This window comes from Chamaea fasciata, unplaced genomic scaffold (assembly GCF_029207755.1).
Source record: "Chamaea fasciata isolate MVZ Bird 193981 ecotype frontalis unplaced genomic scaffold, bChaFas1.0.hap1 SCAF_551, whole genome shotgun sequence".
In the NCBI taxonomy this organism is placed as follows: Eukaryota; Metazoa; Chordata; class Aves; order Passeriformes; family Sylviidae; genus Chamaea; species Chamaea fasciata.
In genome coordinates this window covers 43,892-68,583 of record NW_027094636.1, presented here as the reverse complement: position 1 = coordinate 68,583, position 24,692 = coordinate 43,892, and the positions used below count along the sequence as shown (strand labels likewise).

The 24,692-nt window shown below is 45.4% G+C and overlaps 1 protein-coding gene across 1 annotated transcript in view; it reads left to right on the top strand.

Annotated features, from left to right (window-relative positions):
• The first annotated feature begins 7,330 nt into the window (after nucleotides 1-7,330).
• The window catches only part of NCOA1 (nuclear receptor coactivator 1), a 55,346-nt gene continuing 37,984 nt past the window's right edge, over nucleotides 7,331-24,692 (top strand). The window contains 4 exon segments of the mRNA XM_066208954.1: nucleotides 7,331-8,616; nucleotides 18,464-18,575; nucleotides 21,825-21,991; nucleotides 23,728-23,822. Of these exon segments, the coding sequence (XP_066065051.1) occupies nucleotides 18,487-18,575; nucleotides 21,825-21,991; nucleotides 23,728-23,822 (351 nt within the window). The 5' untranslated portion in view covers nucleotides 7,331-8,616; nucleotides 18,464-18,486.

Genomic DNA, 24,692 nt, shown 5'->3' with positions numbered 1-24,692 from the left:
CCCCGGCAGCAGCGGCAGGTGAGTGCTGGGCGCCCCCGGGGCTGGAGCCGCCTCCGCGCCTCTTCCCCCGCGGCCTCGGCTCGGCGGCTGTCAGCGGCCCGGGGCCCGGAACGGCGCCTCCCCCAGCTCCGTGCCCGGCCATGGCGGCCGCCGCCTCCCCCCGATCTCTCTCCCTTCGTCCCTCCGAGCGCGGCGCCGTCCCCTCCCCTCGCTCCGTGCCCGCCCTCCGCCATCGGCTCCCCCCTCAGGGACCCCGCGCCGCCTCCTCCTCCTCTTCCCTCCCTCCTTCCCTCCCTCCCTCAGCCGCCCCCGGGCGCTCGGCTCGGCGTGGGTTGGAAGTTGATTGCAAAAGTCACAACCGCGCTGCTCCGGCCTCCCTTCGCCGCCAACCTTCCTTAAAACCCCCCCTCCTCCTCCTCCTTCTTCCCGGGAGGGGGGGGGCTTTATTTCTTATTTCTTAGTATTTTTTAAAATGGTTTTTTAATGATTTTTTTAATAAAAATCCCAGCTTGGTGGTGGTGGGGGGGAAAGAAGAGGCCCCGCCGCCCCCGGAATTGGGGCTGAGCCCCCCGGGGTGGGGTTTGGGTGGAGAGGGCTGGCGGCGCTTTGTGCGAGGGGTGGCGTCCCCCGAAAGGCCGGGAAAAATCCTAAAAAATCCCCCGAAATAATATCCTAAAAATCGCCCGAAATATCCTGAAAAAATGGCCCGAAAATCCGTCTGGGGCCGAGGATCCCGCGCTTCCCGGTGCTCCGGATCCCTCCGGAGCCGCATTCCCCGGCCAGCGGCTCCCGGAGGGGGCTCCCTGCCCTCAGTTCTCCACAATTCCCGATTTTTTCCCTTTCCCTGCCCTCAGTTCTCCACAATTCCCGATTTTCCCCTTTTTCTCCCCTGAATTTTCCAGAATTCCCGATTTTTCCCTTTCCCTGCCCTCAGTTCTCCACAATTCCCGATTTTTCCCCTTTTTTCTACCCTGAATGTTCCACAATTCCCGATTTTTTCCCTTTCCCTGCCCTCATTTCTCCACAATTCCCGATTTTCCCCTTTTTCTCCCCTGAATTTTCCACAATTCCCGATTTTTTCCCTTTCCCTGCCCTCAGTTCTCCACAATTCCCGATTTTCCCCTTTTTCTCCCCCGAATTTTCCACAATTCCCGATTTTTTCCCCTTTCCCTGCCCTCAGTTCTCCACAATTCCCGATTTTCCCCTTTTTCTCCCCTGAATTTTCCAGAATTCCCAATTTTTCCCTTTTTCTCCCCTGGATTTTCCACAATTCCCAATTTTTTCCCCTTTTCCTGCCCTCATTTCTCCACAATTCCCCGATTTTCCCCTTTTTCTACCCTGAATTTTCCACAATTCCCAATTTTCCCCCTTTTTTCTACCCTGAATTTTCCACAATTCCAATTTTTTTCCCTTTCCCTGCCCTCAATTTTCCACAATTCCCCGATTTTCTCCCTTTCCCTGCCCTAAATCCGCTGTCATTCCCGGATTTTCACCTCCTCTGCTCCGAATTTGTCATAATTCCCATCATTTTCCCCTTCTCTGCCCTGAATTTCCACAATTCCCAATTTTTTCCCTTTCCCTGCCCTCAATTTTCCACAATTCCCGATTTTTTCCCTTTTTCTCCCCTGAATTTTCCGCAATTCCCAATTTTTTCCCTTTTCCTGCCCTCAGTTCTCCACAATTCCCGATTTTTCCCCTTTTTCTCCCCTGAATTTTCCACAATTCCCGATTTTTTCCCTTTCCCTGCCCTCATTTCTCCACAATTCCCGATTTTTCCCTTTTTCTCCCCTGAATTTTCCACAATTCCCAATTTTTTCACCTTTCCCTGCCCTCAGTTCTCCACAATTCCCGATTTTTCCCCTTTTTCTCCCCTGAATTTTCCACAATTCCCAATTTTTGCCTTTCCCTGCCCTCAGTTCTCCACAATTCCCGATTTTCCCCTTTTTCTACCCTGAATTTTCCAGAATTCCCGATTTTTCCCTTTCCCTGCCCTCAATTTTCCAGCAATTCCCAATTTTTCCCTTTCCCTGCCCTCATTTCTCCACAATTCCCCGATTTTCTCCCTTTCCCTGCCCTAAATCCGCTGTCATTCCCGGATTTTTCACCTCCTCTGCTCCGAATTTGTCATAATTCCCATCATTTTCCCCTTTCTCTGCCCTGATTTTTCCACAATTCCCAAGTTTTGCCCATTCCCTGCCCTCAGTTCTCCACAATTCCCGATTTTCCCCTTTTCTCCCCTGAATTTTCCACAATTCCCGATTTTTCCCTTTCCCTGCCCTCAGTTCTCCACAATTCCCGATTTTCCCCCTTTTTCTCCCCTGAATTTTCCACAATTCCCGATTTTTCCCTTTCCCTGCCCTCAGTTCTCCACAATTCCCCAATTTTTCCCTTTTTCTCCCCTGAATTTTCCACAATTCCCAATTTTTCCCTTTCCCTGCCCTCATTTCTCCACAATTCCCGATTTTTTCCCTTTTTCTCCCCTGATTTTTCCACAGTTCCCAATTTTTTCCCTTTCCCTGCCCTCATTTCTCCACAATTCCCCGATTTTTCCCTTTTTCTCCCCCGAATTTTCCACAATTCCCTATTTTTTCCCTTTCCCTGCCCCTCATTTCTCCACAATTCCCCAATTTTTCCGTTTTTTCTCCCCTGATTTTTCCACAAATTCCCCAAGTTTTGCCCTTTCCCTGCCCTCATTTCTCCACAATTCCCGATTTTCCCCTTTTCTCCCCTGAATTTTCCACAATTCCCGATTTTTCCCTTTCCCTGCCCTCATTTCTCCACAATTCCCCAATTTTTCCCTTTTTCTCCCCCGAATTTTCCAGCAATTCCCAATTTTTCCCTTTCCCTGCCCTCATTTCTCCACAATTCCCAATTTTTCCCCTTTCTCTCCCCTGATTTTTCCACAATTCCCCAAATATTCCCTTCTCTGCCCTGACTCTTTCATAAGTCCCCAAGTTTTTTCCCTTTCCTGCCCCGATTTTTCCCAGCATTCCCAGATTTTTCTCTTCTCTGCCCTCAATTTTCCACAATTCCCAATTTTTCTTTCCCTTTCCCTGCCCGAAATCTTGTCTAATTCCCCAAAATTTTCCCTTCTCGACCCACAATTTTCCACAATTCCCAAATTTTTCCCTTTCCTTGCCCGAATTTTTCCAGAATTCTCCGATTTTTCCCTTTTTCTGCCCTAATTTTTCCAGAATTCCCTAAATTTTCCCTTCTCTGCCCTCAATTTCCAGAATTCCCATTTTTCCCCATTTCTTGCCCTAAATTTCCCAGAATTCCCCCAATTTCCCCTTTTTCTTCCCTGAATTTTCCATAATTTCCATATTTTCCCTTCCCTGCCCTCAATTTTCCAGAATTCCCGTTTTTTTCCCCTTTCCCTGCCCTAAATCTGGTCGAATTCCCAGAGTTTTTTCCTTCTCTGCCTTAAATTTTCCACAATTCCCAATTTTTTTCCCTTTCCCTGCCCTCAGTTTTCCACAATTCCCAATTTTTCCCTTTTTCTACCCTGAATTTTCCAGAATTCCCAATTTTTTCCTTTCCCTGCCCTCAATTTTCCAGAATTCCCAATTTTCCTTTCCCTGCCCTCAATTCTCCACAATTCCAATTTTTTCCTTTTTCTACTCTGAATTTTCCAGAATTCCCAATTTTTTCCTTTCCCTGCCCTCAGTTTTCCAGAATTCCCGATTTTTCCCTTTCCCTGCCCTCAATTTTCCAGAATTCCCAATTTTTCCCTTTCCCTGCCCTCAGTTTTCCAGAATTCCCATTTTTCCCCTTTCCCTGCCCTCAATTTTCCACAATTCCCAATTTTTTCCTTTTTCTACTCTGAATTTTCCACAATTCCCAGTTTTCCCCTTTCCCTGCCCTCAATTTTCCACAATTCCCCGAATTTTCCCAGCTCCGGCGGGATTTTGGGATTACCGCCCTTTTACCTGGACATTGGGAGCCTTTGGAATTCTCTCAGGGTTTGAATGAATCCCTTAATTCATCAGCCAATTAATCACTCCATTGATTTCTGTATTGATCGATTGTTTCGTCGGATTATTTGGGATTTTTTTTGCGGGGAAAAAAAAATGGGAAAAAAACCCCTTGGAATTGTCACCCTGAGAGTCCCAAAATTCCCTTTTTTCTCCCCCGTTTTCCCAAAACCTTCAAATTCCCCAAAAATTCCCGGAGTGAGGCAGCAAAAGGGGAGGGGAAAAAAAAAAGGGAATTTGATGGGATTGGGATGGAAATTCCTGGAGGATTCTGTGGGGGGGGGGAAAAAAAAGTGGGAATATGTGGATTTTTAGGGGTTTTTGTGGATTTTTGTGGATTTTTCTGGATTTTTGTGGATTTTTGTGGATTTTGGTGGATTTTGGTGGATTTTGGTGGATTTTGGTGGATTTTTGTCGATTTTGGTGGATTTTGGTGGATTTTTAGGGATTTTTGTGAATTTTTGTGGATTTTTGTGGATTTTTGTGGATTTTTGTGGATTTTGGTGGATTTTGGTGGATTTTGGTGGATTTTGGTGGATTTTTGTCGATTTTGGTGGATTTTGGTGGATTTTTTAGGGATTTTTGTGAATTTTTGTGGATTTTTGTGGATTTTCGTGGATTTTTAGGGATTTTTGTGGATTTTTGTGGATTTTTGTGGATTTTTGTGGATTTTTGGGGGAAAACGGAGGAAATTTGGGGATTTTGAGGGGAAAATAGAGAAAATTGGCGGCTTTTCCGGGAAAAACGGAGGGAATCCAGGGATTTTTGTGGGAAACTGGAGGAAATCCGGTGAAAAATGGATCAAGTCTAAGAATTTTTGTGGAAAAATTGAGGAAATTCAGGGGTTTTTGGGGGAAAAATGAAGGAAATTTGTGGATTTCGTGGGAAAGTGGAGGAAATCCAAGGAGATTTGGGGGGAAATGGAGGAAATTCCAGGAGTTTTGTGGATTTTCATGGAAAAATGGGGAAAATCCAGGGGAAAGAGGAGGAAATCCAGGGATTTTTAGAGACAAAGTTGAAATCCGGGAATTTCCCATGGAAAAAGGGAGGAAATCTGGGGATTTTTCATGGAAAAATTGAGGAAATTCTGGGAAAAATGGAACAAATCCAGGGATTAAAAAAAAAAAAAGGAGGAAATTCCAGGAGTTTTGGTGGGAAAATGGACAAAATTCCAGAATTTTCGAATTTTGATGGAAAAATGGAAAAAAACCCCCGGGATTTTAATGGAACCAATCCGGGGATTTTCATGGAAAAATGGAGGAAATTCCAGAATTTTCCAATTTTCGTGGAAAACTGGAGGAAATCCCGGGATTTTCCAGGGGAAAAAAAGGAAGAATTCTCTTCCCCCCCCCCCCCCAAAAAAAAAAAGCAGGAAAAGGGAAAAAAAATCGGGATCCAGGTGGATTTTCCCGGGAATTTTGTGGCTCCAGGATTTTTTTCCCTTTCCCAAGAAGGTCAAAACGTCTTTTCCCTGGGAATTTTGGGAATTTCGGGGGGAATTTTCCCCCCCGGATTCCCTCTGGAATTCTCAGCTCCTCATTGGCAGTGGAATTCCCAATTTTGGGAATTTCAGGGATTTCGGGAATTCCAGGAGCTCTTTCCCTGAGGTTTGGAAATCCACGGAAAATTGTTTTTATTCCAAATTTTTTCCCCCTTTTCGAAGGAATTCTCCCCCGAAACTGCGGAAAATCGGGATAAAATCCATGGAAAAGTCCGGGATAAATCCATAATTTTGTCCTCCCAAGCGGGATCTTTGGGGGGAATTTTGAATGGTTTTTCCATTTTTTTTCCGGGATTTTGGGAATTTCCCAGGAGCTCTTTGGGAAGGGGCTGAAAAATTCCGAAGGAATTCCGGCATCCCGAATTTTTCCGGCACAGGCTGGGAAGAGGATGGGATTTTCCCAGGGAAATCCGGGAATTCCCAGAATTCCAAAGGCTGGAAATTCCTTTTTTTTTTTTTTTTTTTTTTTTTTTTCTGGAATTCTTCAACTCCAAGAGAATTTTCCCGGGAATTTGGCTCAGGAGAAAAAAAAAAAATCCTCAAAAAATTCCCCCCAAAATTCCCAAAAATTCCCCTCAAAATTCCTCAAAATTCTCAAAAATTCTGAAAAAATTTCCCCCAAAAATCCGAAAAAATTCCCCCAAAATTCTTCAAAAAATTCCTCAGAAAATTCCCTCCCAAAATTCCCAAAAATTCCCCCAAAATTCCCCTCAAAAATTCCCAAAAATTCCCCCCAAAATTCCCCCAAAATTCCCAAAAAATCCCCCCCAAAATTCCCCCAAAATTCCTCAAAATTCTCAAAAATTCTGAAAAAAATTCCCAAAAAATCCAAAAAAAATCCCCCCCAAAATTCTTCAAAAAATTCCTCAAAATTCCCCAAAATTCCCCAAAATCCAAAAAATCCTCCAAAAAATCCTCCAAAAAACCCCCCAAAATTCCTAAAAAAAGTCCCCCAAAAATCTTGAAAAATTCCCAAAAAATTCCCCCCAATAATTCCCCCCCAAAAATTCCCCCCAAAATTCCCCCAATCCCTGGAAAAAGCGGGAAACGATCCCAGGAATGCCCAAAATCCCAAAGATATTGAAAAAACGGGAATTTTCCGCTTTTCCGGAGATTTTTTCCTTCGGATTTTTCCCCCTTTTCTCAGGGAATTTTTTTTGGCTGCGATTCCCAGTTTGGAAACCGCGAGAGAATTCCCGGCGTTTTCCGGCTTGGAATGAACCTGGGAAAAAACAGGGATGGGAATTTCCCCAAATTCCCTTGAATTTTCCAGGATTTCCTTGAATTTTCCCAGATTTTCTGGTGGGGTTTTTTTTCGGGATTTTTGGGAGATTTTCCTGGATTTTCTGGAGTTTTTCCTGAAATTCCTTGAATTTTCCCAGATTTCCTGGAGCTATTTCTGGGATTTTCTGGGGTTTTTCCAGGATTTTTTTGAGCTTTTCTCAGATTTCCTTAAATTTTCTGGGATTTTCTGGAGTTTTCCCCAAATTTCCTTGAATTTTCCTGGATTTCCTGGAGCTTTTCCTGGAGGTTTCCCAGAGTTTTTCCCGGATTTTCTCAAATTTTCCTGGAGCTTTTCCTGGAATTTTTCAAAAGCTTTTCCCAGATTTCCTTGAACTTTTCCTGGATTTCCTCAAATTTTCCCAGAATTTCTCAAAATTCTCCCAGATTTTCTTGGAATTTTCCCAGGTTTCCCTCATCCCCCCAGAATCCCAAATTTTCTCTCCAATCTGGGAGGGAAAAAACCTTCTGGAATTCTGGGAAAATCCCAATTTTTCCCCTCCTGCTCAGGAGAAAATCGGGATCAAATTCCAATGGAACCGTCCAAACCCCGCAGATTCCTGGGAAAAAAATGTGGGAATTTTCATCCCAAATCCTTTTTCGCTTTTCCCTCAGAATTTTTGGGGGGATTAAAAACCAAAACCGTCCATTAAAAAACTCCAGGAAAAATATCCCAAAAATTCTCACAAAATTCCCCCAAATTCCCCAAAAATTTTCAAAAATTCCCCCAAAATTCCCCCAAACTCCCAAAAATTCCCCCAAAATTCCCCAAGAAGTTCCTTAAAATTCCTGAAAATCCTGAAAAATCCCCCCAAAATTCCCAAAAATTCCCCCCAAAATTCCCCCAAAGTTCCTCAAAATTAAAAAAAACTTCCCCCCAAAATCCTCAAAATTCCCCCCAAAATTCCCCAGAATTCCCCAAATTCCCCCCAAAATTCCCCAAAAAAATCCCTCAAAAATTTAAAAAAATTGTCTCCAAAATCCTAAAAATTCCCCAAAATTCCCAAAAATTTCCCCAAAAATTCCCCCCAAAGTTCCTCAAAATTAAAAAAAAATCCCCCCAAAATTCCCCCCAAAATTCCAAAAATTTCCCCAAAATTTCCTCAAAAAGTTCCTCAAAATTTAAAAAAAAATTCCCTCCAAAATCCTGAAAATTCCCCAAAATTCCCCCAAATTCCCAAAAGTATCCCAAAAGTTCCCCAAAACGTTCCTCAAAATTAAAAAAAAACCTCCCCCCAAAATCTTAAAAATTCCCCAAAAATTCCCCCAAAAATTCCTCAAAATTAAAAAAAATGCACTGCCAAAAATTCCAAAAATTCCCAAAAATTCCCCAAAATTCCCCCTCAAAATTCCCCCCAAAATTCCTCAAAATTAAAAAAAAAAATGCCCCCCCAAAAATTCCAAAAATCCCCCAAAATCCCCAAAAAATCCCCCCCCAAAATTCCCCCAAATTCCTGAAAATTCCCCAAAATCCCCAAAAAATTCCCCAAAAATTCCCCCTCAAAATTCCCCCAAAATTCCTCAAAATTAAAAAAAAAAAGCGCCGCCAAAAATTCCAAAAATCCCAAAATTCCCAAAAAATTCCCCTCAAAATTCCCCCCAAATTCCTGAAAATTCCCAAAAATCCCCCAAAAAAATTCCCCAAAAAATCCCCCCCCCCCCAAAATTCCCCCCAAATTCCTGAAAATTCCCCAAAAATCCCTCGAATTCCCCCAAACTGCCCCGAATAATCCGAATTTTCCCCTTTTTTTGTTGGCGGGATCCAGGACTTGACACCCCCATGGAATTCTCGAGCTTTTAAGGAATTTCCCGGCAATCCCAAATTTCTCATGCTCCCTCCCTCACCTCCGGAATTCCCAGGTAAGTTCGGAGCTTTTTTTTTTTTTTTTTGGAGATTTTTTCAGGGATTTTCCCAAATTTTGGGGGGTTTTTATGGGGGATAAAATCATCAGGAGTCACCAACAACAAAAAATTCCCCAAATTTCACGTTTTTCGGAATTTTTTTGAGTGGGAAAACCTCGGGAAAATCCAAAGGATTCCTGGATTTGGTGGTGGGATTTTTTTTCCATTTCTTTTCCAATTTTTTTTTTCCAATTTCGTTTTTTTTTTCCCCATTTTTTTTCCATTTCATCCAAATTTTTTCCAATTTTATTTTTCCAATTTCGGGTTTTTTTTCCTTTTGTTTTCCCCCAAAATTATTTTTCCTTTTTTTTCTATTTTTTTCCTTTAAATTTGTTTTCTCCAATTTCCTTTTTTTCCCCATTTTTTCCATTTTTTTCCAAATTTTCCCCCTTTTTTCCCCCAATTTTGGGTTTTTTTTCCCCAATTTTTTTTTCTTCAATTTAGTTTTTCTTTCCTTTTTTTTCCCCATTTTTTCCCAATTATTTTTTCCCCAAATTATTTTTCCATTTTTGTTTTTTTTTTCTAATTTATTTCCTTTAAATTTTGTTTTCTCCAATTTCCTTTTTTCCCCATTTTTCCATTTTTTTTCCAAATTTTTCCCCTTTTTTTCCCAATTTTGGGGTTTTTTTCCCCATTTTTTTTTTCAAATTAGTTTTTCTTTCCTTTTTTTTCCCCATTTTTTCCCAGTTATTTCTTCTAATTTCTTTTTATTTCCCTTTTTTTTTTCTATGTTTTTTCCCAATTTTGTTATTTTCCCATTTTTTTCTATTGGGATGGAAAATTTTTTTCCAAGTTTTTTTTTTTCCAATTTTTTTTCCATTTTTTTTCCAGTTTCGAGGTTTTTTAACCTTTTTATTTCCATTTTTTTTTCTCCAGTTTTGGGGTTTTTTTCCATTTTTTTCCATTTTATTCCAATTTTTTTTCCAAATTTTTTTTTTCAATTTTGTTTTTTTCTGTTTTGGGATGGAATTTTTATTTCCAATTTCAGGTTTTTTTCCCGTTTTTCCAATTTCTTTTCCTTTTTTTTTTTTCCAGTTTTGTTTTTTTCTCCTTTGGGATGGAAAATTTTTTTCCAATTTTTTTTCCCCAATTTTGGGGTTTTTCTCCATTTTTTGTCCAATTTTTTTTTCTCCTATTTTGTTTTTTTTTCCCCAAACGAAATTGGAAAAAACCCCCAAAATCCCGGTTTCCCCCAAGAATTCCCAATTTTCCTAAAGATTATCCCAGTTTTCCACAGGAATATCCTGATTTGTCCTGATTTTCCATGAGAATTCCCCATTTTCCACAGGAATATCCCGGTTTTCCACGGCATTCCCCCCAAATCCCGGAATTTCCCGCTCCAATCCCACCCCACCAAACCCAGCTGGAAAAATTTGGAATTTTTTCCTTCTTTTTTCCTGGAAATTCCCCAAAATTCCGGGGTTTCTGATCCATAGGGAGACGCTAAATCCCCAAATTTTCCCACATTTTTTTCATTTTTCCAATTTTTCCTTCCATTCCATGAATTTTTTCCATCAAAATCCCATTTTTTGGGTTTTTTTTCCATCAAAATATTCGCAATTTTCCACCCACGACTCCCAGAAATTCCCAAATTCCCGCCTGGATTTCCTGAGGTTTTTCCTACGTTAAAAAATTCCACCCTAAAAATTCCTTGGAATTCCGTCCCCGTGGAAGAAAAATGAAACTGGGAAAAAAATTGGGAAAAAATGGGAAAAAACCCCACGAAATTGGGGGAAAAAAGAATCGGAAAAAAGTGGGAAAAAGACGAAATTGGGAAAAAAATTGGAAAAAAGTGGGAAAAAAAGGAAATTGGGAAAAAAATTGGGAAAAAATTGGAAAAAAATGGGAAAAAAAACGAAATTGGGAAAAAAATGGGAAAAAAGTGGGAAAAAGACGAAATTTGGAAAAAAATGGGAAAAAAGTGGGAAAAAAAGGAAATTGGGAAAAAATTGGAAAAAAAATGGGAAAAAAACGAAATTGGGAAAAAAATGGGAAAAAAGTGGGAAAAAATGAAATTGGGAAAAAAATTGGAAAAAAAGTGAGAAAAAAACGAAATTGGGAAAAAAAATGGGAAAAAAGTGGGAAAAAATGAAATTGGGAAAAAAAAAAGGAAAAAAAATTTCCATCCCAATGGAAATGAAGTGGAAAATCGGGATTGGCCTGAAAATTTGGGAATTCTCAATTCCCGACTCATCCTGCGCCATTCCAGGGGTTTTTTTGGGAATTTTACAGCTGGAAAAGCAAAAAAAATCTGGGAATGTTCCTGGAAAAGCCGGAATCGCTTCCGGGCCTCGATGGGAAATTCCTGCTGGGATTTGGAACGGAAAAAACCCCAAAATTCCCAAAAAAAACCCGGGAATATCTCCGAGGGTTGGGAATTCCAGCTGAGCTCCTGAATTCCCGAAATTCCTGGAATTTCTCTCGTCCCAAATTCCGAAGTTTTTCCGGGAGCTCGGCAGGAATTTGGCTCCGGCCCCGGAGGAAAAGTCGCCGAACCTGCTCGGCGAATTCCGGAGCCGCCGGAACTCGGGAGCGGCTCAAGGACGGGCAGAGGGGGTGGGCCAAGGAATCCCAAGTTTGCCACGGATTCCTGAATTTTCCAAGGATTTCCTGGTTTTTTTTCCAAGGATTTCCGGGCTTTTTTCCAGGAATTCCTGATTTTTTTCCAAGGATTTCTGTGGGGTTTTTTTTTTCCGTAAGAATTCCTGTTTTTTCCCAAGAATTCCCAAATTTTCCAAGGATTTCTGGGTTTTCCAAGAATTTCTGTGTTTTCCAAGAATTCCCAAATTTTCCTGAGGATTTCCTGGCTTTTTCCCAAGGATTTCATGGTTTTTTCCAAGAATTCCCAAGTTTTCCAAGAATTCCCAAGTTTTCCCAAGGATTCCCAAATTTCCCAAGGATTTCCTGGTTTTTTTCCAAGGATTTCTGGGCTTTTCCAAGGATTTCATGGTTTTTCCAAGAATTCCCAAGTTTTCCCAAGGATTCCCAAGTTTCCCAAGGATTTCCTTTTTTTCCCAAAGGATTTCTGGGAGTTTTTTCCAAGCATTCCTGGGTTTTTTCCCAAGAATTCCCAAGTTTTTCCCAAAGATTTCTGGGTTTTTCCCTGGAATTCCTGTTTTTTGACCAGGAATTTCCTGGGTTTTTCCAAGGTTTTCTGGGGGTTTTCCCAAGAATTCCCAAAATTTTCAAGGATTTCTGCGGTTTTTTTCCAAGGATTTCCTGTGTCCTTCCAAGGATTTCTGGGTTTTCCCAACAATTCCCAAATTTTCTCAAGGATTTCTTTTTTCTTCCCAAGAATTCCTTGTTTTTCTTCCCGAGAATTCCTTGGGTTTTTTTCCCGAGGATTTCTGGGTTTTTCCAAGAATTCCCAAATTGTCCAAGAAGTCCCAAATTTCCAAGGATTTCTGTTTTTTTTTCCAAAGATTTCCATCTCTCCAAATTCTCAAAATTCCAGGAATTTTAGGGAATTTTCCGTGGGAATTTTGGAGCCACCTCCAGATCCAGGAATTTTAGGGAATTTTCGCTTCCATGGGGATTTGGATCCAGGATTTTTAGGGAATTTTGGGTCTGGTTTGGTTTGGTCCATCACCCCACGGTTGGTTTGGTTTGGTTTGGTCCATCACCCCACGGTTGGGTTTGGTTTGGTTTGGTCCATCACCCCACGGTTGGGTTTGGTTTGGTCCATCACCCCACGGTTGGTTTGGTTTGGTCCATCACCCCACGGTTGGTTTGGTTTGGTTTGGTCCATCACCCCACGGTTGGTTTGGTTTGGTCCATCTCCCCACGGTTGGTTTGGTTTGGTTTGGTCCATCACCCCACGGTTTGGTTTGGTTTGGTCCATCACCCCACGGTTGGTTTGGTTTGGTTTGGTCCATCACCCCACGGTTGGTTTGGTTTGGTTTGGTCCATCACCCCACGGTTGGTTTGGTTAGGTTTGGTCCATCTCCCCACGGTTGGGTTTGGTTTGGTTTGGTCCATCACCCCACGGTTGGTTTGGTTTGGTTTGGTCCATCACCCCACGGTTGGTTTGGTTTGGTTTGGTCCATCACCCCACGGTTGGTTTGGTTTGGTTTGGTCCATCACCCCACGGTTGGTTTGGTTTGGTTTGGTCCATCACCCCACGGTTGGTTTGGTTTGGTTTGGTCCATCACCCCACGGTTGGTTTGGTTTGGTTTGGTCCATCACCCCACGGTTGGTTTGGTTTGGTTTGGTCCATCTCCCCACGGTTGGGTTTGGTTTGGTCCATCACCCCACGGTTGGTTTGGTTAGGTCCATCTCCCCACGGTTGGGTTTGGTTTGGTCCATCACCCCACGGTTGGGTTGGTTTGGTTTGGTCCATCACCCCACGGTTGGGTTTGGTTTGGTCCATCACCCCACGGTTGGTTTGGTTTGGTTTGGTCCATCACCCCACGGTTGGGTTGGTTTGGTTTGGTCCATCACCCCACGGTTGGTTTGGTTTGGTCCATCACCCCACGGTTGGTTTGGTTTGGTTTGGTCCATCACCCCACGGTTGGGTTGGGTTGGTTTGGTTCATCACCCCACGGTTGGTTTGGTTTGGTCCATCACCCCACGGTTGGTTTGGTTTGGTTTGGTCCATCACCCCACGGTTGGTTTGGTTTGGTTTGGTCCATCACCCCACGGTTGGTTTGGTTTGGTTTGGTCCATCACCCCACGGTTGGTTTGGTTTGGTTTGGTCCATCACCCCACGGTTGGTTTGGTTTGGTTTGGTCCATCACCCCACGGTTGGTTTGGTTTGGTTTGGTCCATCACCCCACAGTTGGTTTGGTTTCGTTTGGTCCATCACCCCAAGGTTGGTTTGGTTTGGTCCATCACCCCACGGTTGGTTTGGTTTGGTTTGGTCCATCACTCCACGGTTGGGTTTGGTTTGGTTTGGTCCATCACCCCACGGTTGGTTTGGTTTGGTCCATCACCCCACGGTTGGTTTGGTTTGGTCCATCACCCCACGGTTGGTTTGGTTTGGTCCATCACCCCACGGTTGGGTTTGGTTTGGTCCATCACCCCACGGTTGGGTTGGTTTGGTTTGGTCCATCACCCCACGGTTGGGTTTGGTTTGGTCCATCACCCCACGGTTGGTTTGGTTTGGTTTGGTCCATCACTCCACGGTTGGGTTTGGTTTGGTTTGGTCCATCACCCCACGGTTGGTTTGGTTTGGTCCATCACCCCACGGTTGGGTTTGGTTTGGTTTGGTCCATCACCCCACGGTTGGTTTGGTTTGGTTTGGTCCATCACCCCACGGTTGGTTTGGTTTGGTTTGGTCCATCACCCCATGGATTGGTCGGGCTGGGTTTGGTTGCGTTTGATTTGTCACCTCATGGTTGCCTTTGGCTGAGTTGGGTTGGGTTCAGTTCGGTTGGTTGAGTTCGCTTTGGTTTGGTTCCTTTTGGTTCAATTCGGTTCAGTTCGGTTCGGTTTGGTTCAGTTCCGTTTGGTTCGGTTCGGTTTGGTTCAGTTTGGTTCGGTTTGGTTCAGTTCAGTTCAGTTTGGTTCAGTTCGGTTCGGTTCAGTTCGGTTCGGTTTGGTTTGGTTTGGTTTGGTTTGGTTCAGTTCAGTTCAGTTCAGTTCGGTTCGGTTTGGTTCAGCTTGGTTCACTTTAGTTTGGTTGGGTTCGGTTCCCTCGGGTTCTGTTCAGTTCTGTTCGGTTGTTTGGTTGGGTTCGGTTTGTTTGGTTCTGTTCCATTGGGTTGGGTTTGGTTTGGTCGGGTTGGGTTTGGTTGTTTCCGGTTCCGTTCTGTTCCATTGGGTTGGGTTTGGTTTGGTTGGGTTGGGTTTGGTTGTTTCCGGTTCCGTTCTGGTCCATTGGGTTCCGTTGGGTTTGGTTGGGTTGGGTTGGGTTTGGTTGTTTCTGGTTCCGTTCTGGTCCATTGGGTTCTGTTGGGTTTGGTTTGATCGGGTTGGGTTTGGTTTGGTCGGGTTGGGTTTGGTCGTTTCCAGTTCCGTTCGGTCGGGTTGGGTTTGGTCGTTTCCAGTTCCGTTCTGGTCCATTGGGTTCCGTTGGGTTTGGTTGTTTCCGGTTCCATTCTGGTCCATTGGGTTCCGTGGGGTTTGGTTTGGTCGGGTTGGGTTTGGTTGAGTTGTTTTCTGTTCCTCTTGGTTCAGTTTGGTTCCGTTCAGATCCCTTTGGTTCCATTTGGTTCCTTTCGGTTCCGTTCGGTTCTATTTGGTTCTAATCAGTTCTCTTTGGTTCCTTTTGGTTCTGTTTGGTTCTGTTGGGTTGGGTTTGGTTCTATTTAGTTCTGTTCGGCTCCGTTTGGTTCTGTTGGGTTGGGTTCGGTTCCGTTGGGTTTGGTTCTGTTGGGTTCCATTGGGTTTGGTTTGGTTGGGTTCTTTCGGTTCCATTCAGTTCCGTTGGGTTCGGTTGTTTTGGTTCCGTTGGGTTTGGTTCCGTTGGGTTGGATTTGGGTTGGTTTCAGTTCCGCTTTCGGTCAGTTGGGTTCGGTTCTGTTTGGTTCCGTTGGGTTGGTTTGGTTTGGGTTTATTTTGGTTCCGTTGTGTTCCGTTGGGTTGGGTTTGGTTGGATTCTTTCGGTTCCATTCAGTTCCGTTGGGTTCGGTTCTGCTGGGTTGGGTTTGGTTCCATTGTGTTCCGTTGGATTTGGTTGGGTTCTTTCGGTTCCATTCAGTTCCGTTGGGTTCGGTTGTTTTGGTTCCATTGGGTTCAGTTCCGTTGGGTTTGGTTCTGTTGGGTTGGGTTTGGTTCCGTTGGGTTGGGTTTGGTTCCATTGGGTTGGGTTTGGTTCCATTGTGTTCCGTTGGATTTGGTTGGGTTTTTTAGGTTCTGTTCAGTTCCGTTGGGTTCGGTTGTTTTGGTTCCATTGGGTTCGGTTCCGTTGGGTTGGGTTTGGTTCTGTTGTGTTCCATTTGGTTTGGTTTGGTTGGGTTCTTTCGGTTCCATTCAGTTCTGTTGGGTTTGGTTCTGTTGGGTTGGGTTTGGTTCCATTGGGTTGGGTTTGGTTCTGTTGTGTTCCATTTGGTTTGGTTTGGTTGGGTTCTTTCGGTTCCATTCAGTTCTGTTGGGTTCGGTTGTTTTGGTTCCATTGGGTTCGGTTCCGTTTGGTTTGGTTCCGTTGTGTTCCGTTGGGTTTGGTTGGGTTTTTTCAGTTCCATTCAGTTCCGTTGGGTTCGGTTGTTTTGGTTCCGTTGGGTTTGGTTCCGTTGGGTTGGATTTGGGTTGGTTTCGGTTCCGCTTTGGGTCAGTTGGGTTCGGTTCTGTTTGGTTCTGTTGGGTTGGGTTGGGTTTATTTTGGTTCTGTTGGGTTCCATTGGGTTGGGTTGGGTTGGGTGTGGTTTGGTTCCGTTTGGTTTGGTTCGGTTTGGTTTGGTTCCGTTGGGTTGGTTTCAGTTCTGTTGGGTTGGGTTTGGTTCCCTTGGGTTGCGTTGGTTCCAGTTTCGGTTCGGTTCCATTGGGTTGAGCTGGGTCTGGTTCCTTTGGGTTGGTTTTGGTTCCGTTTGGTTTGGTTCCGTTTGGTTTGGTTCTGTTGAGTTTGGTTCTGTTGGGTTGGGTTCGGTTCCGTTGGGTTGGGTTCGGTTCCCTTGGGTTGGGTTTGGTTCCGTTGGGTTGCGTTGGTTCCAGTTTCGGTTCGGTTCCATTGGGTTTGGCTGGGTCTGGTTCTGTTGGGTTGGTTTTGGTTCCGTTTGGTTTGGTTCTGTTGGGTTTGGTTCTGTTGAGTTTGGTTCCGTTGGGTTGAGTTCGGTTCCGTTGGGTTGCGTTGGTTCCAGTTTCGGTTCGGTTCCATTGGGTTGGGCTGGGTCTGGTTCCGTTGGGTTGGTTTTGGTTCCATTTGGTTCGGGTTGGTTTGGTTCCCTTGGGTTGGGTTTGGTTCCGTTGGGTTGCGTTGGTTCCAGTTTCGGTTCGGTTCCATTGGGTTGGGCTGGGTCTGGTTCCGTTGGGTTGGTTCCAGTTTTGGTTTGGTTCTGTTGGGTTGGTTTTGGTGCCGTTTGGTTCGGTTTGGTTCCGTTGTGTTGGGTTCCGTTGGGTTGGGTTGTTTTCGGCTCCGTTCGGTTGCGTAGGGTTGGGTTCAGTTGGGTTGGGTTGGTTTGGCTTGAGTTCAGTTGGGTTGGGTTGGGTTGGGTTGGTTTTGGTTCTGTTGGGTTCCACTGGGTTGGCTTGGGTTTGATTTGGTGGGGTTCGGTTCCATTGGGTTGGGCTGTTTTCGGTTTCAGTTTGGTTCCGTTGGGTTTGGATCCGTTGGGTTGGGTTTGGGTCTGTTGGGTTTGGTTCTGTTGGTTCCGGTTCCGTTGGTTCCAATTCCGTTGGGTTTGGTTCCGTTGGTTCCGGTTCCGTTGGGCTTGGTGCTGTTGGTTCAGGTTCCGTTGGTTCCGAGTCCGTTGGGGTTGGTTCCGGTTCCGTTGGGTTCTGTTGTTTCCGGTTCCATTGGTTCCGATTCCATTGGGTTTGGTGCCATTGGTTCCGGTTCCATTGGTTCCGGTTCCGTTGGTTCCAATTCTGTTGGGTTTGGTTCCGTTGGTTCCGGTTCTGTTGGGCTTGGTGCTGTTGGTTCCGGTTCCGTTGGTTCTGGTTCCTTTGGTTCCGGTTCCATTGGGTCCAGTTCTGTTGGTTCCAGTTCTGTTGGTTCCGGTTCCGTTGGGTTCGGGTCCGTTGGTTCCGGTGCCGTTGGGTTCGGTGCTGTTGGTTCCGATTCCATTGGGTTCGGTGCCGTTGGTTCCGGTTCCGTTGGGTTATGGTTATGTGGGTTCTGGTTCCGTTGGGTTCCGGTTCCGTTGGTTCCGGTTCCATTGGGTTCCAGTTCCGTTGGGTTTGGTGCCATTGGTTCCGGTTCCGTTGGTTCCGGTTCCGTTGGTTCCGGCTCCGTTGGGTTCCGGCTCCGTTGGGTTCCGGCTCCGTTGGTTCCGATTCCATTGGCTTCCATTGGCTTTGGTTTCGTTGGCTGTGGTTCCATTGAGTTGGATTTGGTTCCGTTGGTTCCGGCTCCGTTGGTTCCGGCTCCGTTGGGTTTGCTCCGTGCCGGGTTCTCCCCTCGGTGCCGCTCCGGCTTTTCCCGCCCACCTTCGGCCGCGCCGGCAGCGGCTCCGTGCCGGGAATTCCCGTCCAGAGCAATTCCATGGCAAAGGAAATCCCCGGGAATATCGGCAATCCAAAATCCCCGGGAATGCCAGGAATCAAAAAATCCCCGGGAATCTGAAATCCCTGGGAATCCTGGGAAACCCTGAATTCATTGGAATTCCAGGAATCCCAAATCCTGGGGAATTCCGGAAATCCCAAATTCCTGGGAAATCCTGAATCCATTGGAATTCCAGGAATCCCAGATCCTGGGGAATTCCAGGGGCACGAAATCCTTGGGAATTCCGGGAATCTCAAATCCTTGGGAATCCTGGGAATCTGAAATTCCTGGGAATCCCAAAAATTCTTGGGAATGCCCCAAATCCCTGGAAATCCCGGAAATCTGAAATCTTTGGGAATTCCCCCAATCCCAAATCTTCGGGAATTCCAGGAATCCGAAACCCCCAGGGCTCTCAGGAATCCCAGATCCTTGGGAATCCCGGGAAATCCCGAATCCCTGAGAATTCCAGGAATCTGAAATCCTTGGGAATCCCAGAAACGCCAAATCCCTGGGAATCTCGGGAAGTCCAAAATCGGTTGGAATTCCGGGAATACGAAATCCTGGGGAATTCCCGGAATCCCGAATCCCTGAGAATTCCCAGACCCCCCCCCCCCACCCCCGGGAACCTCATCAATCCCGAATCTCCTCCTGAATCCGCCTTTTCCTTGGGAACGTTCCCGGTTTCCCGACGTTTTATCCCGTTTTTCCCGCGGTTTGGTCCCCCAGGTGCTCCGTAGGATCCCCCCACCATGAGCGGCCTCGGCGACGCCGCGGCGGATCCGGCCGTTCCCGAGGGGCGGAAACGCAAAGGCTCCTCCCCCTGCGACCCCGCCCAGAGGTATCCCGCAATTCCCAAAAAATCCGACGGAATGTTTCCTCCCGGGTTTTTTTTTTGGGGGGGGAAAAATGGGGGGAAAAGGGAGAGAAATTGGGACAAAAAATGGGGGAAGAAAAGAGAAAAAGCGGGAAAATACCGAGGAAAACATGGGAAAATGTGGGGGAAAAATTGGGAAAAAATATGGGGAAAAAATGGGGGAAAAAAGAGGAAAAGTGGGGGAAAAAGGGGAAAAAATTCGGAAAAAAACAGGAAGAAAATGGGGAAAATGGAGAGAAACTGGGAAGAAGAATTGGGGAACAAAAGGAGAAGAAACGGGAAAATACGGAGAAAAAAATGGGAATAAATGGGGAAAATTGGGGAAAAATGGGAAAAAATGGGGAAAAAACTGGGAAGAATGCGGGAAAAATGGGAAAAACGTGGGAAAACCTGGGAATTTGGGAATTTTGTGTCCCCAGCGCAGAGAAGCGGCGGCGGGAGCAGGAGCAGCGCTGGCTGCAGGAACTGTGGGGAAAATGAGGAAAAGCGGGAAAAAACGGGGAAAAAAGAGGAAAAGTGGGGGGAAAATGGGAAAAAAAGAGGAAAAGCGGGAAAAAACGGGGAAAAAAAGAGAAAAAGTGGGGGAAAAATGGGGAAAAACTGAGGGAAAAACCGGGAAGAAAGTGGGGGAAAATGGAGACAAACTGGGAAGAGGAATTGGGGGAAAAAAGAGAAGAAACGGGGAAATACTGAGAAAAAAATGGGACAAAATGGGGAAAAAATTGGGGAAAAAATGGGAAAAAATGGGGAAAAAAAGGAAAAAAAATGGAAAAACCTGGGAAAAAGGTGGGAAATCTGGGAATTTTGGAATTTTGTGTCTCCCCAGCGCGGAGAAGCGGCGGCGGGAGCAGGAGCAGCGCTGGCTGCAGGAACTGTGGGGAAAAATGAGGAAAAGTGGGAAAAATGGGGAAAAAAGAGGAAAAGTGGGGGGAAAATGGGGAAAAAATCAGGAAAAAACCGGGAAGAAAATGGGGAAAATGGAGACAGACTGGGACAAAAAACTGGGGAAAAAAAGAGAAGAAGTGGGAAAATACTGAGAAAAACATGGGAAAAAATGGGAAAAAAGTGGGAAAAATGGGGAAAAAAAGTGGAAAAATCTGGGAATTTTGGAATTTTGTGTCCCCCAGCGTGGAGAAGCGGCGGCGGGAGCAGGAGCAGCGCTGGCTGCAGGAGCTGTGGGGAAAAATGGGGAAAAGTGGGAAAAATGGGGGAAAAAAGAGAAAAAAGTGGGGGAAAAAAAGCAGAAAATCCCAGGAAAAATCGGGAAAAGCTGGGGAAAAAATGGGGAAAACTCAGGAAAAAACTGGGAAGAAAATGGGGAAAAATGGAGAGAAACTGGGAAAAAGAATTGGGGAAAAAAGGGGAAGAAACGGGAAAATACCGAGAAAAAAATGGGAAAAATTGGGAAAAAATGGGAAAAAAATGGGAAAAAAGTGGGGAAAACCTGGGAAAAAAGTGGGAAAATCTGGGAATTTGGGAATTTTGTGTCCCCAGCGCGGAGAAGCGGCGGCGGGAGCAGGAGCAGCGCTGGCTGCAGGAACTGTGGGGAAAAATGGGGAAAAGTGGGAAAAATGGGGAAAAAAGAGGAAAAGTGGAGGAAAAAAATAGGAAAAAATCAGGAAAAAAACAGGAAGGAAATGGGGAAAAATGGAGAGAAACTGGGACAAAAAACTGGGGAAAAAAAGAGAAGAAGTGGGAAAATGCTGAGAAAAACATGGGAAAAAATGGGAAAAAATTGGGGAAAAAATGGGAAAAAATGGGAAAAAAATGGGAAAAATGGGGAAAAAAAGTGGAAAAATCTGGGAATTTTGGAATTTTGTGTCCCCAGCGCGGAGAAGCGGCGGCGGGAGCAGGAGCAGCGCTGGCTGCAGGAACTGTGGGGAAAAATGAGGAAAAGCGGGAAAAAATGGGGAAAAAAAGAGGAAAAGTGGGGGGGAAATGGGGAAAAAAAGCAGAAAATCCCAGGAAAAATTGGGAAAAGCTGGGGAAAAAATGGGGAAAACTCAGGAAAAAACTGGGAAGAAAATGGGGAGAAATGGAGAGAAACTGGGAAAAAGAATTGGGGAAAAAAAGAGAAGAATTGGGAAAATACTGAGAAAAAATGGGGAAAAAATGGGGAAAAATGGGAAAAAAGTGGGGAAAACCTGGGAAAAAAGTGGGAAAATCTGGGAATTTGGGAATTTTGTGTCCCCAGCGCGGAGAAGCGGCGGCGGGAGCAGGAGCAGCGCTGGCTGCAGGAACTGTGGGGAAAAATGAGGAAAAGTGGGAAAAAACGGGGAAAAAGAGAGAAAAAGTGGGGGAAAAATGGGGGAAAACTCAGGGAAAAACCGGGAAGTAAGTGGGGGAAAATGGAGAGAAACTGGGAAGAAGAATTGGGGAAAAAAAGAGAAGAAGCGGGAAAATACCGAGAAAAAAATGGGGAAAAATGAGGAAAAAATTGGGGAAAAAATGGGAAAAAATGGGGAAAAAATGGGAAAAAATGGGAAAAATGGGGAAAAAAAGTGGAAAAATCTGGGAATTTTGGAATTTTGTGTCCCCAGCGCGGAGAAGCGGCGGCGGGAGCAGGAGCAGCGCTGGCTGCAGGAACTGTGGGGAAAAATGAGGAAAAGCGGGAAAAATGGGGCAAAAAAGAGAAAAAGGGGGGGAAAAATGGGGAAAAAAAGCAGAAAATCCCAGGAAAAATTGGGAAAAGCTGGGGAAAAAATGGGGAAAACTCAGGAAAAAACTGGGAAGAAAATGGGGGGAAATGGAGAGAAACTGGGAAAAAGAATTGGGGAAAAAAAGAGAAGAAACGGGAAAATACCGAGAAAAACATGGGAAAAATTGGGGGAAAATGGGGAAAAAATGAGGAAAACTGGGAATTTTGGAATTTTGTGTCTCCCCCGCACGGAGAAGCGGCGGCGGGAGCAGGAGCAGCGCTGGCTGCTGGAACTGTGGGGAAAAATGGGGAAAAGTGGGAAAAAACGGGGAAAAAAAGAGGAAAAGTGGGGGAAAAATGGGGAAAAAATCAGGAAAAAACAGGGAAGAAAATGGGGGGAAGTGGAGAGAAACTGGGAAAAAGAATTGGGGAAAAAAAGAGAAAAAACGGGAAAATACCGAGAAAAAAATGGGGAAAAAATGGGAAAAAATGGGGGAAAAAAGGGAAAAAAATGGGGAAAAAGTGGGGGAAAAGTGGAAGAATCTGGGAATTTTGGAATTCTGTGTCCCCCCCAGCGCGGAGAAGCGGCGGCGGGAGCAGGAGCAGCGCTACCTGCAGGAGCTGGCCGAGCTGCTGTCGGCCAACATCGGCGACATCGACTCGCTCAGCGTCAAACCCGACAAGAGCCACATGCTGAAGAAAACCGTCGACCAGATCCAGCAGATGAGACGCCTGGAGCAGGGTCGGCGGGAGGGGAGAGCGGGATTCCGGGAGGGGAAAATGGGATTCCGGGAGGGGAAAATGGGATTCGGGGAGGGGAAAATCGGGATTTGAGAAAGAAAATTGGGATTCCGGGAGGGGAAAGCGGGATTCCGGGAGGGGAAAGCGGGATTTGGGAAGGGAAAAGTTGGGATTTGGGGAGGGGAAATTGGGATTTGAGAGAGAAAATTGGGATTTGGGAGGGGAAAAATGGGGATTTGAGAAAGAAAATCGGGATTCGGGGAGGGGAAAGCGGGATTCGGGGAGGGGAAATCGGGATTCCGGGAGGGGAAAGCGGGATTTGAAAAAGAAAATTGGGATTTTGGAGGGGAAAAATGGGGATTTCAGGAAGAAAATTGGGATTTAGGAGGGGAAATTGGGATTTGGGGAGGGGAAATCAGGATTCGGGGAGGGAAAATCGGGATTTGAGAAAGAAAATTGGGATTTGGGAGGGGAAAAATGGGGATTTGAGAAAGAAAATCGGGATTTGGGGAGGGGAAATTGGGATTTGAGAAAGAAAATCGGGATTCGGGGAGGGGAAAAATGGGATTTGAGAAAGAAAATTGGGATTTGGGGAGGGAAAATCCGCGATTTAGGAGGGAAAAATGGGATTTGGGGAGGGAAAACCGGGATTTGGGAGGGAAAATTGGGATTTGGGGAGGGGAAAGCGGGATTTGAGAAAGAAAATCGGGATTCGGGGAGGGGAAATTAGGATTTGGGAGGGAAAAATTGGGATTTGAGAAAGAAAATTGGGATTTGGGGAGGGAAAATTGGGATTCGGGGAGGGGAAACCGGGATTCGGGGAGGGGAAATTAGGATTTGGGAGGGAAAAATTGGGATTTGAGAAAGAAAATTGGGATTTGGGGAGGGAAAATTGGGATTTGAGAAAGAAAATTGGGATTTGGGGAGGGAAAATTGGGATTCGGGGAGGGGAAACCGGGATTCGGGGAGGGGAAAATTGGGATTCGGGGAGGGGAAATGGGATTTGAGAAAGAAAATCGGGATTTGGGAGGGGAAAAATGGGGATTTCAGGAAGAAAATTGGGATTTAGGAGGGAAAACTGGGATTTGGGAAGGGAAAAGTTGGGATTTGGGGAGGGAAAAGCTGGGATTTGGGGAGGGAAAAGTTGGGATTTGGGAAGGGAAAAGCTGGGATTTGGGGAGGGAAAAGTTGGGATTTGGGGAGGGAAAAGTTGGGATTTGGGGAGGGAAAAGTTGGGATTTGGGAAGGGAAAAGCTGGGATTTGGGGAGGGAAAAGTTGGGATTTGGGGAGGGAAAAGTTGGGATTTGGGGAGGGAAGAAGCCGCTGGAATCGTTCCCGTGGGGGTTTCCTGGGAATCCCAGCGCCGAGAGGAGATTTTTCGGGAAAAGTTTTGGGGGGAGGGTTGATCCCAAAATTCCCCCGGAAGAAAAAACCAGTTCCTAAAATTTCACGGAAAAAACCTCGCCGGGGATTCCTTGATCCTTGGGAATGTTGGGTTTTTCTCCGGGAATTCTGGGGAAAAAACCCCAAAAAATTTCCCGGAGTTTCCGTTCCTTCCCTCCCCCCAAATCCCAACGTTCTCCTCCGGCTGAAGAATTCCCAAGAATTTGCTCTTTCAACTCCGTTTTTTGGGATTCATCCACCTGCTCCGTGAAAAGCAGGAAAAAACCGGGAATTTTCCCGGATTTTTTTTTTTTGTTCGGGGGGTGATTTTTGGGGATTTTTTTTTTTTCCAGAGAAAACGACGGATGACGACGTCCAGAAATCCGACATCTCCTCCAGCAGCCAGGGCGTCATCGAGAAGGAATCGCTGGGGCCGCTCCTGCTCGAGGTGGGTCCGGAATTCCCGAGGAAAATCCGGGAATTCCGAAGGAAAACCCGGGAACGTGGAGCGGGAAAACCGGGATTGAGCAAATCCGGGATTTTTAAATGGGATTTTGGGTTTTAATCCCGGATTTTCGGCTTTAAGTGGCTCCAGGGAAAAGAGGGAAATTTTCCAGGAGCTGGGAATTCCAAAGGAGAATCGGGAATTCCAGAGGAAAATCCGGGAATGTGGAGCGGGAAAACCGGGAATGAGCAAATCCGGGGGTTTTTTTCCTGGGAATTCCAGAGGAAAATCCGGGAATGTGGATCTGGAAAACCGGGAATGAACCAATCCGGGATTTTTAAATGGGATTTTGGGTTTTAATCCCGGATTTTAGGGGTTGGGATCAGGCTTTAAATGGCTCCAGGAATTCCCAGGACTTGGGAATTCCGAAGGAAAATCGGGAATTCCGAAGGAAAATCTGGGAATGTGGAGCGGGAAAACCGGGAATGAGCAAATCCGGGATTTTTTAATGGGATTTTGGGTTTTAATCCCGGATTTTCGGCTTTAAGTGGCTCCAGGGAAAAGAGGGAAATTTTCCAGGAACTGGGAATTCCAAAGGAGAATCGGGAATTCCAGAGGAAAATCCGGGAATGTGGAGCGGGAAAACCGGGAATGAGCAAATCCGGGTTTTTTTTTCTGAGATTCTGGGCTTGAATCCCGGATTTTTTGGGATCAGGCTTTAAATGGCTCCAGGAATTCCCAGAACTTGGGAATTCCGAAGGAAGATCAGGAAATTCCAAAGGAAAATCCAGGAATGTGGAGCAGGAAAACCGGGAATGAACCAATCCGGGGTTTTTGGTCGATTTTGGGTTTTAATCCCGGATTTTAGGGGTT